The 17,552-nt window shown below is 45.8% G+C and overlaps 1 protein-coding gene across 1 annotated transcript in view; it reads right to left on the bottom strand.

The window, feature by feature from the left end:
- Positions 1-257: 257 nt before the first annotated feature.
- The window catches only part of LOC137782662 (diacylglycerol kinase beta-like), a 66,991-nt gene continuing 49,696 nt past the window's right edge, over positions 258-17,552 (bottom strand). The window contains 4 exon segments of the mRNA XM_068572157.1: positions 258-389; positions 1,274-1,334; positions 2,162-2,282; positions 17,049-17,250. Of these exon segments, the coding sequence (XP_068428258.1) occupies positions 291-389; positions 1,274-1,334; positions 2,162-2,282; positions 17,049-17,250 (483 nt within the window). The 3' untranslated portion in view covers positions 258-290.

The following is a 17,552-nucleotide window of genomic DNA, read 5'->3' as shown; positions in this document are numbered from 1 at the left end:
GGATGAGCCCGAGGTTTAGGGGAGCCGGGGGTTACACAGGAAAAGGTCGCTGGCGGTCTTTTTTCATTTCGGGGTCGCCATCACTGCCGGTTCCTTCGGTGGGGCAAAGATTGTCTGCAGGCATCCGCGACGTGACCCCGCTTTCAAAGTCCAAAAACAGTTTGCGCCAGTCGTCTGGTGGAGCTGCCTATACAGTGGGCGGCATGTGTGTGTGTGTGTGTGTGTGTGTGTGTGTATGTGTGCATATATCTATCTATCTATATATATGTGTGTGTGTGTCGTTCTGTGTCCTAGTCCCGGCTCCGGTTGCGCTTCTTGAAGAAAAAGAAGGGCGTCTTCTGCGGCGGGCCCAGGAGGATGGGGACCTGGTTCATGTGCGTGATCCGGATCTGCGGGAACCCGGAGAGAAGAAAGGTCAGGGTTGAGGATGCAACACGAGGTTTTTGTGCAGCAGAAGTGTGCTCGCAATATCCTTTTCATCAAACGCCGAATCACTCCAGTCGTCACTTCTCAACAGGGCCGTCGTAACAAATCGCATCGCCGCGGCCTTGAACGCCGCCGCCGGAACACAACGGAACAAAAAGCGCTCCGTCCTCCGCCTCCGCGGAGATGGAAAGCGCTTCGAAACGGAGCGACGGATGAATAGACGACAGTCGACTTCCTCCTGCGAAGAGCGACGTCGGACTGCGTGGTATTTCGATGGCGTGATTGCCCGTTGGAGGTTGAGGCTGAGGAGGGGCGCGCAGAGGAGGAAGATGAACTAAAGGTCGAGGTCGTGAGCCGAGACGGGACCACAGACGAGCGACGGTCGTCTGTGGTCCGGCACGCGGCAACAAGAGGCCGCATTTCAACATCATTTTTGGGGGGTTTTCCGTTTGCAAAAGTTGAGTGTAAGCACCTCCAAGCGAGCGAGTAGCTGCTGGTACGAGCAGGTAAAACACTGCAGACCTCTGATTGGCCCAGCACACGCTAACGTCAGCACACGCTAACGTCAGTAGCAACTAAAGGTATTTGTGTCTCATTCACTCGACCCGGCTCGCAGTAAACGACACTGCACCACCGACGGAGTCCCTCGGTTTGGTTTTGAGCGATGAAAGGATTCAGCGAGCGTCGATCAGCTGAGAATGTGTCTCTGCGACAAAAATACTTCCATAACTTGGGACTAAAGAAGGGTCTCTTTTTTTAAAAAATGTGGTCACATGCTGCTGTGAGTCTCATGAGAATCCCTCTCTGCAATTTCTCAATGATTCTTTTTTCTTCCTTCGCCGCTCACCGTGCAGGGCGGCTGCATCCAGGGCTCGCCGTCGATCTGCATCGGCAGCCGGCGGGACGTCCTGTGAGGGAGGGAGCAGGAGGAGGTGGTGGGGGGGAGGGCAAGGAGAGAGAGAGAGAGAGAGCGAGAGAGAGAGAGGGGGGGAGGACAGGGTGGGGTTGTGAAGGTCGGATCACACACACCTCTGAGGCACGAGATGCCTGTTCACACTGCCCCAGGACGGGGTCAAACACTGCACCCTTTGTTCCCATGAGAGCCATTCCCAGACTGGCCCCCACTCTTTAAACTCACAGACCCACTGTATATGTACACACACACACACACACACACACACACACACACACACACACACACACAGACACACACACTCAAAAGTTGGTTTAGGACTTTCATGCATGCCTCTCCGGCTGGAGCAGTGCAGCGTGGGAGAATGGCCGTGATGGATGCGCTTCTAATTCTGGTTGGAGGAAAGTATTCGGGACGGTGTGCAGAACAACGTGTCCGTCATGTGGCTCTGTTGGGACAGACGCCGGCTCACCGGAGAGCAAGAAGGGGGGAAAAAATGAAATACTTCATCATATCGATATCGTTAGCATCCTGGAACTAAATCCAAACTCTAGTGTGTATACGTTGTGTGCGTGTGTGTGTGTTTGTGTAGATCTTTCTCCTCCCGTGATTGTCTGACTCATTTCGTAAAGAATGCATTTATAAAATACATAATTGATGTTGTTGGCTGGATGCTGCAGGGACCAGAACACTCAAGAGGGATGCATCTTTGATCAAACACGCGTTGCATGGAGATGGATGCGGAAAGCGCCGCTTCCAGTTGGCTGACCGGGAGGAAGGTAAAGGAAGGAGGAGGAAGAGGAGGAGGAGGAAGGCTCTGACCTGATGGTGACGTTGGTACACTGAGCCAGTCTGCGTCCGGCGCTCTTCAGCCCGGTGTAGATCTGACCCATCTCGATCGCCCCTTCGAGGCCGACCACCTCCACGAGCTGGTCACTGAAGTCTGGATGGAGAGAGAGAGAGAGAGAGAGAGAGAGAGAGAGAGAGAGAGAGAGAGAGAGAGAGAGAGAGAGAGAGAGAGAGACAGAGAGAGAGAGAGAGAGAGAGAGAGAGAGAGAGTGATATATTAGGTTTCAGACTCTTTGCTTGACCAAACTCAAACATAGAGGATAAAATGAGGTCGTTATTTGCACTTAAAAGACATTTTTCCCTCATCAGTCTTTCTTAAATCCACCGTGAAGGTGCAGCGTTTTCTGACCGGCTGCCGTTCACATGTCCAGCGGTAACAGAGCAACACGCGTGTTCATCAGTAGCCGTGTTGGCCTCCGCCTGACGAACACACGTCTGTCTTCTCGCTCTGCTTTTGGTCTCCACCGGCTCCCCGTCGGCCTCTGCGCCGCGTTCACCGGCTCGTCGCTAACGGCGTCCATTGTGCCGCTCAACGGGTAGCGCGCAACGGGTTCTGCTCTTTCTTTTGTGTGCCGAGGCAAAGCGCTCTCCGACCGCTCATCGGTTATCGCCGACGGCTCTGAGTTCAGCTCACGTTGCAATATGGAATCAATTGTTCCCATGAGAAATATAGATTATGGCCACTTTGACGTGCAGGGCAGCAGAGCTGAGACTGTCGAGAACCTTTTAGCGGTAATCTTTTAATCTGTGCATCGGCCTTTTGTGTTCTCTCTCAAAGGTCGGCGCCGATGTCACGATGACGTTTCACTTTCAATCCACTTCAGATGGAAGGAAACCCCCACGTGAGCCGGACCGGAGGTCCGCATGGCCCCGAAACTTCACGGGTTTTTTAGCAATAAAAAAAAAGAAAGAAAAAAATGTTTAAATCGGAGAATTTGTTTTGGCCTCACAGCCGGAGCGATAATTAATGAAGCAGAAGCAACTCGACTGACGAACTTTGATACTAGATATTTAAACGCTTTGAAGCCTTTATATGTATGACTAGATATTGTCTTCATTCCTGTTGTATTTGCTCTGATTATTGGACAATATGGTGACAATATGGAGAACAATATGGTGAACAATATGGTGACAATATGGTGACAATATGGTGACTATATGGTGACAATATGGAGAACAATATGGTGAACAATATGTAGAACAATACGGTGAACAATATGGAGAACAATATGGAGAACAATATGGTGACAATATGGTGAACAATATGGTGAACAATATGGTGACAATATGGTGAACAATATGGTGACAATATGGTGACAATATGGTGAACAATATGGTGAACAATATGGAGGACAATATGGAGAACAATATGGAGAACAATATGGTGACAATATGGTGAACAATATGGAGAACAATATGGAGAACAATATGGAGAACAATATGGTGAACAATATGGAGAACAATATGGTGAATAAAAAGTCAAACCTCTGCCTCTGAACCGTTCTCTCTCTCTTCAGGTAAGTGTGACGCTCGGAGTCGATTCACCTGATTCAGTTCCTTTTTCCTTTCCTTTCCTTTTTCCTTTCTCGCAACAATACACATAACAACTTGGGTTTCTCTGAATCAGAGGCATTTTAAAATGTCAAAGAAGGGATTGGGCGGGTGGGAAACGCTGCCCCCCCCCCCACCCGTCCATTACAATCTCAAACAACTGTGACCACTTTTCTCGTGATTGCTGGGTTTCTAATGTCGAAGCCGGACAGAAATCTGCAGAAAGACTTTGACTCCTCTGGCGGAGTTTTACCTCAGTAGTCAGAAGAGCAAAAAGAAAGAGTTTGTGCACCCAAAGGGGGCCGGTCTAACTGCTCACCTGGAGGATTGAGAGGCTCTCAATCCTCCAGGTGAGCTCCGACTGGCGGGCGCTCCCTCTGCAGCCGCCGGCTGCCGGTCGGCCCGTCTGCTGCAGTGTCAACAGTAAACGCCGTCAAGGCCTCGCTCACCCGGTTTTGCTTTTAAGCTCCAAACAGGAAGCAGGTTGCACATTTCTGCAGAGTAAATTTGTTCTGCGGGGAACAAAAAGGCTTTAAAATGACGCAACGCAACGCTCGGGGGCGAGTCTGACTCGGGACTTTTCACGCTCTGAAGGAGTTCAAAAAGAAAAAGGTAAACATTGTGGTCATTTACTCGATTTTACATAATTTCTTAAATGCACCTTTTAAGGGCGCTTGCATATGAGATACATACCCATGGGTGACATCAAAAATTGCAGAACAATTTCAGTTCTCGACATAATGAGGCTCCATCGTCCTGATGCACCAGCAAAGTGATAAAATGACCCTAAAGCTGAAAAATGTCAGCTCGATTTTTGAAATTCTTCACTTCTCTTGTGAAAACATGACATAACTACTGAAAATAGATTCAGATTCTAGATATGTTCATTGACGTATGCACAGATAACAGACAGCTACTCATTTGCCAGGTCCTCCTTACACAGAATCACAATAAAATAAAAGCGGCCTGCACTGTAACTGTTGGAAACACATTGCGCGTGGTTTCTATTAAAAATGATCTTTTGCTTAATAAAAAAATAATCTCTCCGTCGGTGGTTCTCCGTGTGGCATTTAGGAAGTGATGCCATTTCCCCAAATAGCTTCAAAGATGATTGAGGTTCATAAGGGACTGAGTCACCAACACTCTCTTTAATATTTCAGATGACAATTCAAAAGGAAATGTCAGAGCAGAGCGAGAAACAAACGTTTTTAAAATCACACTTAAGGTTTGTGAGGAAGAATTATGACGAGAAAACCAATTTAAATGTGTACGATGATACCAAAAAGTCCAGTTACTGTGATGTCAGCCACATCGCAATCATAGTCGACATTGTGAACAACATTGACGATGTAAAAATTCTCTTTTCAAAGCTTATTTTTCTATCTTTATACACCGATATAATTCTAGATAATTTACTTTAGAAATCGGGCCGTGAAGGTTTTTAATTGCAGGCTTTGAAACTGCGCTATCTGTCTGTTAGCGCATGTGAACGCATCGTCATCTTTTGTATCGTGAAAGGCAAACTGGTTTACCTTAACAACCTGATGAGTGTCTCCTCTTCTCTCTGTTATCTCTGTGTTCGCTCGCTAAAGACTCGTCATCCTCAGTGGATGTTGGACGCAGACATGCAACTAAACTGAAATTGAAACCAACTGAGTTTTTGTCAATGGAGTCCGGTGGCTTTGAAGAGAGAAAAGATAAGTTTCTCTCTCAGTTCAGTTCAACACACTGACAAAGTACAAGTACCTCATATGACCCCGACACATCCGAGCTGTCAAGAGAGTCTGGAGCCTGGAAACACTACGGCTTCTGTCCACAGGGACGACTGCAAATCTGTACAACACGAACAAGTCCTCATAGTCGTAGCTTCACGGGGTCCATACACATCGTGACCAGTGTTTAAGGCCATGTTATCACTTCACACTGCCTCCTTACAGAGAGAGCTGAGATTGTGCAGCAACTTTTGACTTTTCCATGACTTTAAACCAAATTTCTATGACTTTAAACCAAATGTCCTTGAGCAAACATTGTGTGAAATCTGTGTGTAAACAGTGAAAAGTGATAAAATGTAGTATTTAAACTAACAATGAGGATTCAAAGCATACAGTAAACCTTAAATGACTCAAATGAATGAGAGACAATAGTTTGATTAAAATAATAAACATTAATATAGATGTCTGTATGTATGCTGCTGATATTTTGAGCCTCTTTCTTTTAAAAGCAGATTCATTATTTATAACTCAGAGTAAATGAAGGTCATGAACACATGAATATAACACATTTACACGACTTTTAGACAACTTTTGGGTCTTTTTTTCAAGGACCATTCCAGACTTTTCCAGGTTTTCCATGACTTTCAGAACTCTGCTTTAATATAAAACTATAAGCGCAGCTTCAACTGTATGTTCCTCAACATAATAATGTTTGTGAAAACCCCCAAACGTCACATAACAAATGACGAAGCGGCCTCAATCCCTCGCCGCGTGGTCACCGCCCCGCTTCAACAGCAGGAACTGAGCCTCGTCTTTAGACACGTGTCGGCCGATACGAACCCCTCCGTCTCTGCGGGGCTTTCCAGGAAAAATAATAATCATAATAGGATTGGGCATCCATTAAGAAATGCCGGACAGTTGGGAGACTTAGGGATCAGCAGCACTGGTGACACAACGGCTGCATGCGACAGATGGGAATTAAACAAACAAACAAACAAAAAGGAAGGCTGGATGTAAAGATGGCGTCTTTGTTTGTGTCTGTGCAGGAGGCGTAAAAATACATTCTGGTGAGCGTTGTGTACGTGTCCTATTTTAGGATTTAAAAAAAAACCCTTCTATTCTTGCATCCTTTTTCCTGCTGTACGTACTATGACATTTATAACCCCTCCTCCCTCCTTCGCACAACCACCCATACACCTCCACTTCCTGCGAACACCATATAAGGGCATGCCATCCTGCCAGCGTCCCGGCGTGAGCGCCTGATGGCAGAAGAGCCCACTGCGCCGGGTTCTCACCTCGCTGACGATTCCCGCCTCATCAGATCTCTGCGCTTTTTGACTCTCGGGCGACCGGCGCTGTTACTTTCTCAGTGAGGTGGAGCTAAGAATAGACCAGAACAGCCTCTTGCATAACCAACGCCACAGTGCATTCTGGGACGGGATGGCATCGCCTTGGCTCGCCTTGCCAAGCAGCGGGCAGCGAGAAGCGCCACTCGCTGTGTGCTGCACTATTTTTCTCTGCTGTGCAGCAGATCTGAAGTCCTTTGAAATTCCTTTATTGTTTAGAAAATTAATAAATAATAATCACCCTTTTCATAAGGTCGACACGTAGGTGTTAAACTGATATTAAAAGATGTATAAAATGCTTGTAAAACATGAATATATAGAAGTATGACACAAAAACTAGAAAGAGAAAGATGAAAATAGGAATTAAAGGAGATTAGTGGCTGTAATCCCATGAAAAGACTAAAATAAATGATGCCCATCTGTTCTTTAATTAACTGAAATTAAATTGCATTGTTTTTCTCAGCTACATCTACACCGGCTACAGAAATCTCTCCTCTTGTTTTCTCCTGTGATGCATTAATTGAACAGCACTCGATCAAACGCAGACACCGACATGACGACCTTCTGCGCTCAAATATTAGCAATACTTCATTTATGAACACAAAGAGGGACGACTAAACGGGTTTCAGTTGGATTTCAAAAACTGGTCTCAAATGTAGAGTTATAGCGACCTGTCAATCACCTTGTAGCCCCGCCCTTTGTGGTCATCCCCTGCTTTATGGTCAAGAGAGAGGTAGAGTCATTTATATAGACTTCTATACAACCAGAGGAGTCGCCCCCTGGTTATCAGGAGAGAGAACGCAGCTTCAACAAACAAAGCATAGACTTCTATACAACCAAAGGAGTTGCACCCTTGTGGTCTGGTGACAAAATGCATGAAGCATAGACTTCTATACAACCAGAGGAGTCGCCCCTTGGTGGTCAGGAGAGAGAAAGCAGCTTTAACACATGAAGCACATACTTCTATACAACCAGAGGAGTCGCCCCCTGGTGGTCAATAGAGAGAAAGCAGCTTTAACACATGAAGCATAGACTTCTATACAACCAGAGGAGTCGCCCCCTGGTGGTCAATAGAGAGAAAGCAGCTTTAACATATGAAGCACATACTTCTATACAACCAGAGGAGTCGCTCCCTGGTGGTCAATAGAGAGAAAGCAGCTTTAACACATGAAGCATAGACTTCTATACAACCAGAGGAGTCTCCCCTGGTGGTCAGGAGAGACAAAAGCAGCTTTAACACATGAAGCACATACTTCTATACAACCAGAGGAGTCGCTCCCTGGTGGTCAATAGAGAGAAAGCAGCTTTAACACATGAAGCACATACTTCTATACAACCAGAGGAGTCGCCCCCTGGTGGTCAATAGAGAGAAAGCAGCTTTAACATATGGAGCACATACTTCTATACAACCAGAGGAGTCGCTCCCTGGTGGTCAATAGAGAGAAAGCAGCTTTAACACATGTAAAATGGACTTCTATGGAAATTAGAAGTCTGTGCTTCATGCAATGGAAATGAATTTCGGTCTCTTCACGCATGAGGACTCTCTTCTCCTTAAACTAACAGTTCCTCTGCTAAACGACCCCCGACAGTCTGAAGGTTATTTGTATTTCTACGCAGCCATGACGGGGTGTGTGGAGTCCAAAAAAGAAATAAACCACGGTGCCCACGTTCATGGCAATAAAGCAGCACGTCACTCAACCACAATGGAGCTCTATGGCAGAGGAACGAGCTATCGGGGCCTTGGCTGCGCAGACAATACAAACCAGCGGCATTTATTGCTGGTTGTAGTCTTTTCATGGGATTCATTGACATTCATGAACAGATGAAATGTCTCCAGACTTGCGCCGCACTCTTTTGAATTTAGCGGCGAGCTATTTATAACGAAACCCTTCAATTAGAAACTGAAAGACGAATTATGAATCCCCCCCAGAGGAGTAGCTGCGGCTTTCATTGTGCATCAGCTTGAGGTGTTAGGCTATAATTATTAGCGGGGCATATTTGTGTATCCTTCCTCCGCCCACACAACCCCCTCACCTCCTCGCTCCCTCCACCCGACCAGCTTGTTATTGTCTCAGGGTGGCCCGAGTCATGGCAGATGGTCAAGAAGAACTGCAGCTCGCTTCGCCAGCACCGACGGAGGTAAAGGTACGGGGGGAGAGCACTTGGCCGTCAGACAAAGAACACCATGTTTCTATGATACAAAAACACACACCACGTCACCGAGTCCCTACATGGTCTGTAAAGCGCCCGGATGGTGAACAGTTCCACTTTTGTGCAGAAAGCAAATGGTGGGAAGGAACAGATTGTAGAAGAAGCTTTTGAGAAATGTCATCTTTCTTTTTCCATTCCCATCCTGGTTTGTTTTTAAAGCGATTGGCCCTCTTTAAGGATCATTTGTCAGTCGTTAACTTTCAGTAAATGTACCACTGGAAGGTCATCCACTCTCCCAGCGTCCGCGGAGAGCAACTCAGCGGCGGGTGAATCAAAGTAATTATAGTGTGGCGTTTTTTTTCTTCCTCCCGCTGCCCTCCTGTTGTGTGAGAAGAGCACAATATCGGCCCCGATATAGCCTCGTCCTAGCGTGTCGCGGCTCCAGTGTTGTCGGGAGGTGGGAGAGGGGGGTTTGCGGATCTCGGGAGGTAAGGAAGCAAGAGAAGGAAAGGTGAGGGGAAGGGAAGGAGCCAGTGATGGGTGGAAGAGAAGAAGGGAGCAGAGAGAAAACAAATGAGTCACGGAGGGGAGAGACGCAATGTGAACCGGGTCAGAAGTAAACACTTGAAATAGCAGATTAAAAAATAAATTACAAAAAAAAAACCCCACCAGAGCACCGAGGTTGTGGGAGTGTCAAACTTATTTGAAAACCGTCATCGGTTATTTTTTCTAATTGCTCGTCGGAAGAAGTAATCAGTTAGCACGTCCCCGCCAAAGTTAAAGCCACGTGTCACATCGGGGAGATATTTTAATGAATGAATGAATCATTTTTTAATGTCCTAGAAAAAAAAGAAAACCCACATTATGGTTTAACAAGGTCAGTCAACAGTTTGGAGATAAGTGTGACTCCTCTGGTTGTATAGAAGTCTCTGCTTCATGTGTTAATCCTGCATTCTCTCTCCTGACCAGCTGGGGGAGACTCCTCTGGTTGTATAGAAGTCTATATAAATGTCTCTATGTCTCTTCATTTATTCCCTCAGTAAACATTGTAAATATGAGTTTATTTCTCAATCTCTAGTTTCAATTTTTTTTCAATACAGCATGGCGTTCATTTAGACTTCTATACAACCACAGGAGTCGCCCCCTGGTGGTCAGTAGAAATAATGCAGCTTTAACACATGAAGCACAGACTTCAGTAGGAGTTTAAGACCATAAATCTGTCAATCAGAACAGAATGTTTTCACGAGCTGAAATGTGCATTGATAGCACAGTTTAACTAGCATCGCTATGCTAACGGTAGGCCACCTTGCCTCGCCCCTTTAGCTCCACCCTCTCGTCCAAATATGGTCACTTCTGGCTCCCAGTGCGGCGTCCCAGCCCACTCACAAGGCCTCCGGACTGCTGCGTGCGACATGCACTTTATTTATGTGCATCCTTTCCAGCTCAATCCACAGCAGGAAATTGAGGAAATCTGATCTGGGAGCAGGGAGGAAATAAACAGGGGAGGGGAGCGATGGCGCGGAGATAAAAAATAAAAAAAAGTTTGAGGCGGCGCTCGGTGATGGGACCGGGGCCGTCGTACGTGAATCCTGTTCCTGTCAGCGGCAGCTGTTATCTGTCTTCATCCAGCTGACAAGATGGACTTTTGACCTCACTGTTGACCTCACAGGTTGACTCTTTCTCTCAAACACAGCACGTTTTGGGAAAAGCTGAAGCTTGACATCCATTTGCTTTGAGTGTAATTTACAGCTTGACTTCAGTCTGAAAAGTGTCTTTGAGCACAAATGCTTGTTCAATAAAAATCACAGATATTTATACAGGTGTGTTTTTAAAAAAAAAATAATAATAAAATAGGATAAAAAGGAGAATACATCCACAGATACATACAAAGTGAAAGTATGAGGGTGTTAAATGTGTAAACAATGTTGTTTTTCTCTTAACCATAATATTAAAAACCTTAAAATAGTTTGTTAAATATTAAATGTTATGCATCTCCCACCAGGGGACAAATTCCTTGTATCTAAAAACATGTTTGGCAATAAATGGTTATGAATTTTCAACCTAATAGTCAAGATTTTCCACTAAAAATTAATTACTTTGCAGCAATTTCGAGTGTGATGCCGTAGCGTGTGGCCCCTTATGGTTTTATAGTTACATTACTCTGACTAATAAACAGCTCAGGTGGCATTTGTCATGTGTTTGCTGGTCATTTTGCAGAATCTGACGTCAAAAAAAGGTACAATAAACAATACAAACAATGTTCTTGCATGAGGTCCGACATCTATTCTGAGTATTAGGCCGGAGCCCGTTGGAACCAGACTCATCGGTGCTGAAAGTAAACGGGTACCTGACCCCGTGATCTGGGTTTCGGGTTGATTTGAGGACGGCCGCAACGTTTCAGTTTCAACGAAGCGTGCGCCCGCGTTGCAATGATATGTCACTAGAGGCCGTCTCTGTGTGTCCGTCTCCGTCGTTGTTTTCTATCCATGCAGAACAAAAACCAGAGCCACACGCGCACACACACAAACACACACACACACACACACACACACACGGCAGTGACTCAGAGGACCGAAGTTTCATCACTGAGGTCAGAAGAGCCCCGGGCGTCTTTCAGTCACTCCGGGTAACCCTGGCTGATTGCATTAACTGCAGCAAATAGATTTAAAAGCTTTAGTTTATTGTGCCAGAGAAAGCAACTGCCATAAACAATTAGTGGTATGATAAACATGCAGCCGCACACACACACACACACACAGACTGCATGGCACACAGGAACCGAGGCACAACAATGCATACCTCTCTGAAACTAGAGCTCTCGTCTCCGAGTCCTCTTTCCCAATAGCATTAGCAGGAGAAGCTAATCTGATAAAGGTTAGATCCTGAGGGAAAACTCCGGAGCACAACAAAAAAAAATTCCATCACACACACACACACACACACACACGCGCGCGCGCGTCGAAAAGTGCACAAAGTGAATGAATTCAAACAGAAAGGTTGACGTGTTTGACGACAGCTGTACCTGCCAGATGAAGCTCGGGGTAACTTTACACTGTTCACTCGCACAAAGCATTCGCACAACGTGGCTGCAGAATTATAAATAACAATTCACACACCAACATCGTCTCTCCACTGACTCTTTATTCTATGTCACTTCCACTGTTACCGTAAAAGTCGGGTTACAAGCCGCTACTACCACCGGTGGTGTCTTCACTAGCTCCCTGCTGTAGCCAGCTAGCGCTGCTGCTAGTTCCCCCTGCTAGCTGTCCGCTAGCTGTCCGCCAGCCCCGGTCGACGTCCGACTCGGGCAGTGGGAATGCGGGCAGTAGCATAAGCAGCAGCTGGAAGCTAGCAGAAGCGTTAGCTTGCTACAACGAAGAGCTAGCAGGAGTGCTAGCTTGCGACAGCGGAGAGCTAGCAGGAGTGCTAGCTTGTTACAGCGGGGACACCCACTGAAGGTAGGAGCGGCTTGTAACCAAACCTTTACGGTACTTTTTAAATAATTGATCAAACATATTTAGTTTTATTTCACTAATTACTTTGAATGTTTCTTATCGTATGTCTACAGATGCAAATCTGTGATTTTGGCCTCTGAATTGGATCACGGCGTCATATTGATGCAGGTATAGGGTGGATTTAAAAGATTACCTGTACATCTTCCCCCGTTACAATGGACCCTTTTCACTAAAGCGTTGCAGCACTAAGACCTTCAAACGTGTGAACTCCTTTCTGACTGCGACAACAATTCAAACGTCCACGTCATGAAACCGTCAGAGACGACAGAGCTGTTGGATCGCGTTACAGTGTTCGGGGGTTTATCTCTTTTCCTGGTCGGTCTGAGTAACGAGATGAGGAAAATCCCTTCAAGTGAGGAGTTTGTTGGTCGTCACTTCTTTAAGAGGCTGCTTTGGGGATTACGGCTCGGATTCAGGTCGAGGGTTAAGACCGAGCTGAAGATTTACAACGTGAACGGAGTCGTCGGCTGCGACTGCGGGGACAAAACCTGTGCAGACGTCCGCACTATGAATCACATAAATCACCATGAACGGTGCTTATAATGGACTGAGCGCTGCTGCGGAGCCAGAGCTAAAGGAGGACACAGACAGCAGCTAACAGGGTGACCGCACGGTGAGTTTGTGTCTCAAAAAAGGGGAAATTCGGCCTCAACGCTCACGTTTTGCAAATTCCACATCCACTAGTTGAACCTGAACCAAAGTACTCCTGATCTCAGAGTTTAGCTTCGGTTAAATAACTGGTTTTATAGACCGAGTGGGACTCCGTGAGCTGGACTTCATGTGTAAAATCAGTGGTTTTTAACCTTTAAGATGATCAAACTCTGACAAAGACTCCAACATTTTTAGCCGATTTTTAAGGGAATCCGGATCTTTTTAGGATCAATTTGAGGAACGTCTATGGTTTGCATGTTCCACGTGTTCATCAGTGTGTCACGCAGTGGTCTTGGTCATGACTTGGTCTCTGGTGCCCTTTTTAAAAAATGTATTTCCTAGGGAAACAGAAACACACTTCCATCCAAAAACAGCTTTTCTTGCTAATTTATGATGCCGTTTGCACATAAATGGAAAAAAAAATTAAGGGACAATTCCATATTTAAAGTTGGAAGGTGTTCATACTCATACCAAAACTGGGTTATCTCCTCAACACACAAGGCCTATTTAAATAATTTAACGAGATAAAATACAGAAACCCTTGTGAGATTGCCTGTATATGAGTAAAAAAAAAATACAATTACATGCAATATTTTCTTTATGGTTCATAACTCTACACAAAGTGCATCATAGTCCATCTTTTTAAATCGCGAGAGCCTATGGGAGCGGTCTAAAGCCATCCACATGAGACCGACAGCCCTTTTAGCCACTCAAAATGAGTCGAGTACCACATTTTGTGACCCGTAGTATTATATCTGCTGAGACTCGAGACGCCCTAACTTTCTTGCTGAACCTCGAACGCCTCCCGTTTCACGTGGTCGGCAGGCGGAAGTGGAAGCGGGCGCTCATTTAGACGCCAAACAAGGCCGTGCGGACTCTGGCGTAACGGAAAAGTAAGTCATGTTTCAGTACAGAAAACGTCTCGCTGGATGCAATGTGGTTGATCAGTTGCGTTGCCTGACGAGAGAGACCTGGGGGTTGACTTGTTCTCTAGTGGTTTTTAAAAGAGACGTCAGCAACAAGGACTGTGCACCCTGCAAAGCGCTACGGAGGAGACGCGTCATCACAGTCCAGGTGCATTGTGTTCCTCCAATGCAGTCGGAGTGCAAAGACTGCATCCGCACAGGTCAAGTCAATGTACGTCGTCCTCACGCCGAATACTCTCTTTCACTAAAGTATCTCTCCTTCCGCTCGTCCTCTTCGCCGATCTTTCACGTCAGTGTAGCCCTGAGATCTCCATGGAAACAGGGTTTGGGTCAGTCGGCAGAGATGCAGGAACAAAGTGGAGCGAAAGAGACAGAAGTGGGATGGATGAATCGAGAAAAAGCAGCGAGTGGGTTGTTTTCTAATGTTTGAGGACATCAGATGCAAACTCGACCAGAAAGCTCATGCTGGAGATGAGATGAATCATACAGAATAATACTGTAAACGGGGAATAAATCCACTGGGATTGGCTTCCCTTATTGTTTAAATGGGAATAATCTGCTCTAACAAATTATATAATGTCCTTTACGTGTTTATTTAGTTTCCTGGTGAAATATGTCGGCTGGTTTTCTTTCAGTTTAACTGAACAAAACGTCTGATGAAATGCAAGAAGAGAGAAAGGGTGACGTGAGAAAAGTCCTTGTCTGGATGAACCTCGCAAGTCTCACACACACACACACACACACACACACACACACACACACACACACACACACACACACACACATTTCTCACCTTCTACAAAGAAAATGAAGTCAAATAAAAGTAAAGCAGGATGAAACTTTACGCGGTCCGTATTTTCTCAGACGTTCAGTCTTGACTTCTGTACATTCGACTCGTGTGAAGCAGGTTCGTAGAAACAAAAGAGTCCACTGGACTCATGACATGCATTAAACTGTTTTTATAGGGTTAAAAAATACTGAGATTTTACAGCTCGCTGAGGCTTTTCTAGGTCGAGATCTGTGGGCAGAGCAACAACAACAACAACAACAACCACAACCACACATGCGCCGAGAAGTGATCCACCGATGCCAGAAATGAGTCAGCAGTTCTTTCACTGGCGGTTCTGGAAGTCAACTGGTGCTTTTGGTGAGAAACATTTTGTTGCACGACGTGAAAAAGAGTCAGAGATTGAAGCTTTTTAAGCGTCTTAAAAAACACTCGTCCTCTTTTGGCCTCGTGATGCTGACGTGAAGTCATGTGTGAAGTACTACAAGCATTTAGTTTTTCACACAGAGCTTATTTTTCTGCAACAATACAAAATCCAAATGAAGTATCCCGTCGGCTTTTTGATGAGGTAACTCGAAGAAAAGCGCAATCGGCCAATATATTTACAATGTAGCTCCGATGTAGCTAAGATGTAGTTACGCTGTAGTTACAATGTAGTTTCAATGTAGTTACGACGTTGTTACAATGTAGTTACAATGTAGTTACGATGTAGTTACGATGTAGTTACAATATAGTTACAATGTAGTTACATGTAGTTACGATGTAGTTACAATATAGTTACAATGTAGTTACTATATATTTGGTTAGTTATTCACTGAACAATTGTGTTACTTTACCACTCAATCACTCACTCACTCAACCGCTCACTCCCTCACTCATTCACTCACAGAGGACACTGTCCAGCTGCTTTCCCACGAGGCTGCGTGGCCCTGCTTGTGATGAGTAAACTGGTTTAGTGTGTGCAGTAGCAGCAGAAAAACACTCAGGTGGTGAGCACACACACGGCTGAAACATCACCATCGTCACCTTTTATTAATCATTTACAAAAGTCCAAAGTAAATTGTTTTCGTCAATTATTGCTGACTAAATTGAATACAAGGTAATCATTCTGGTGCTATTTTGGTGAGGGTCAGGCCGGCGGGGCGGGGTTTCCCCCACTGTGTTATTGCAGCGGAGGAGCGCCGCCTGACCCCGCCGACGTCACAAAATGCACACTGTGCTTTTTATGAGCGTAAACAAACAGAGATGAACGGCTCAATCAGTCGCTCTCAGGTGTCGGCGCTGCGGGGAGAACGCCACGCGGGGCAGGCGTTAAAACTTAAAGTTTAATCAAAAGTCACCAGCTGGACGAGGGCTCGGCCCAACAGAGCCAGCGGCGAGTGGACGTTACTTTAAAGTCGACGGTTCGTCTTGATTCCTTCACAACGTTCTGTGGCTCAAACTCACGTCCCTCACATCCTCCATTTATTTACACTGTAGTGTCATTCTGAGGGCTGCAGGTCTTATACAATATGAACTCAGTGACGTGACTGTACTCAGGGTTCAAACACACCAACGCTGGTGTTCATGTTCACATCTCTGACAGAATTAATACAAATCAGCATTTTCATTTTATGGTTAAAAAATGGTTTAAAACGTCATCTACGGTTTTTAAATCATCCCAAATATTGAACCATGAGTGCAATATTGGGTCTACTCACTCACTCACTCTGACCACTCACTCACTCACTCACACAATAACTCAACCACTCAACCACACACTCACTCACTCTGACCACTCACTCACACACACACACACACTCACTCACTCACTCACTCTGACCACTCACTCACTCACACAACAACTCACTCACTCACTCTGACCACTCACTCACACACACACACTCACTCACTCACTCACTCACTCACTCAACAACTCAACCACTCACTCACTCACACACTCACTCACTCACTCTGACCACTCACTCACTCACTCAACAACTCAACCACTCACTCATGCACTCACTCACTCACTCACACACTCACTCAACCACTCACCCTCTCACTCGATCACTCCCTCACTTACCTAGTCACTCTCTCACTCTCTCACTCACTCATTCACTCATTCACTCTCTGGAATCAAAGAACGTTACTGCTCTTTCATGGCTTGCAGTCGGTTGATGGCGGTTCTTACCCGGGGTTACGCTTGTAGTTACGCTTGCTGCCAGTTCGTCCCGCTCACCTTGCATGCAGAACTTGAGCTCTTTGGCGTCCGTGACGGTGCCGGCCGGCATCCTGTCGGGAGCCTTCTTGCTCATGCGGTTGTAGTTCCTCCGCTTCTTCGACTCGCCCCACAGGTTGGAGCCGCCGTGCATGCTGGGAATGTTGAGCACGGCGATGCCCTCCAAGGAGGTGTTGCTCAGGTCCATGATGATTCCGTCGCACTGAGGAAGAGATTTTACATTCAAGGAAAGACGCTCAACCTATTGTACAATTAGGAAAGGTAGTATTTACCGTCATACTCTGAGTACTACGTAGTAACTTCACGTTAGTCTGCAGGTTCTCTGAAAGCTGAATTCATGGATGGATAAGTCCGACTACCTGGAACTGAACCCAGACTATTTCCTGTTTGTTAATACAGCAATAAAACCCTTTTTAATGTAGATATTAATGCCTGAAACTTCCGATTTAAGGACAATTAAGCAATGAAATGCAGGTTTAAAGGATGTGGGAGCATCGTAGAGGA

This window comes from Clinocottus analis, unplaced genomic scaffold (assembly GCF_023055335.1).
Source record: "Clinocottus analis isolate CAN_PGR_092001 unplaced genomic scaffold, fCliAna1.0.p SCAF_12, whole genome shotgun sequence".
In the NCBI taxonomy this organism is placed as follows: Eukaryota; Metazoa; Chordata; class Actinopteri; order Perciformes; family Cottidae; genus Clinocottus; species Clinocottus analis.
The sequence above is the reverse complement of the archived record's forward strand: the minus strand, read 5'-3'. Positions and strand labels throughout refer to the sequence as shown.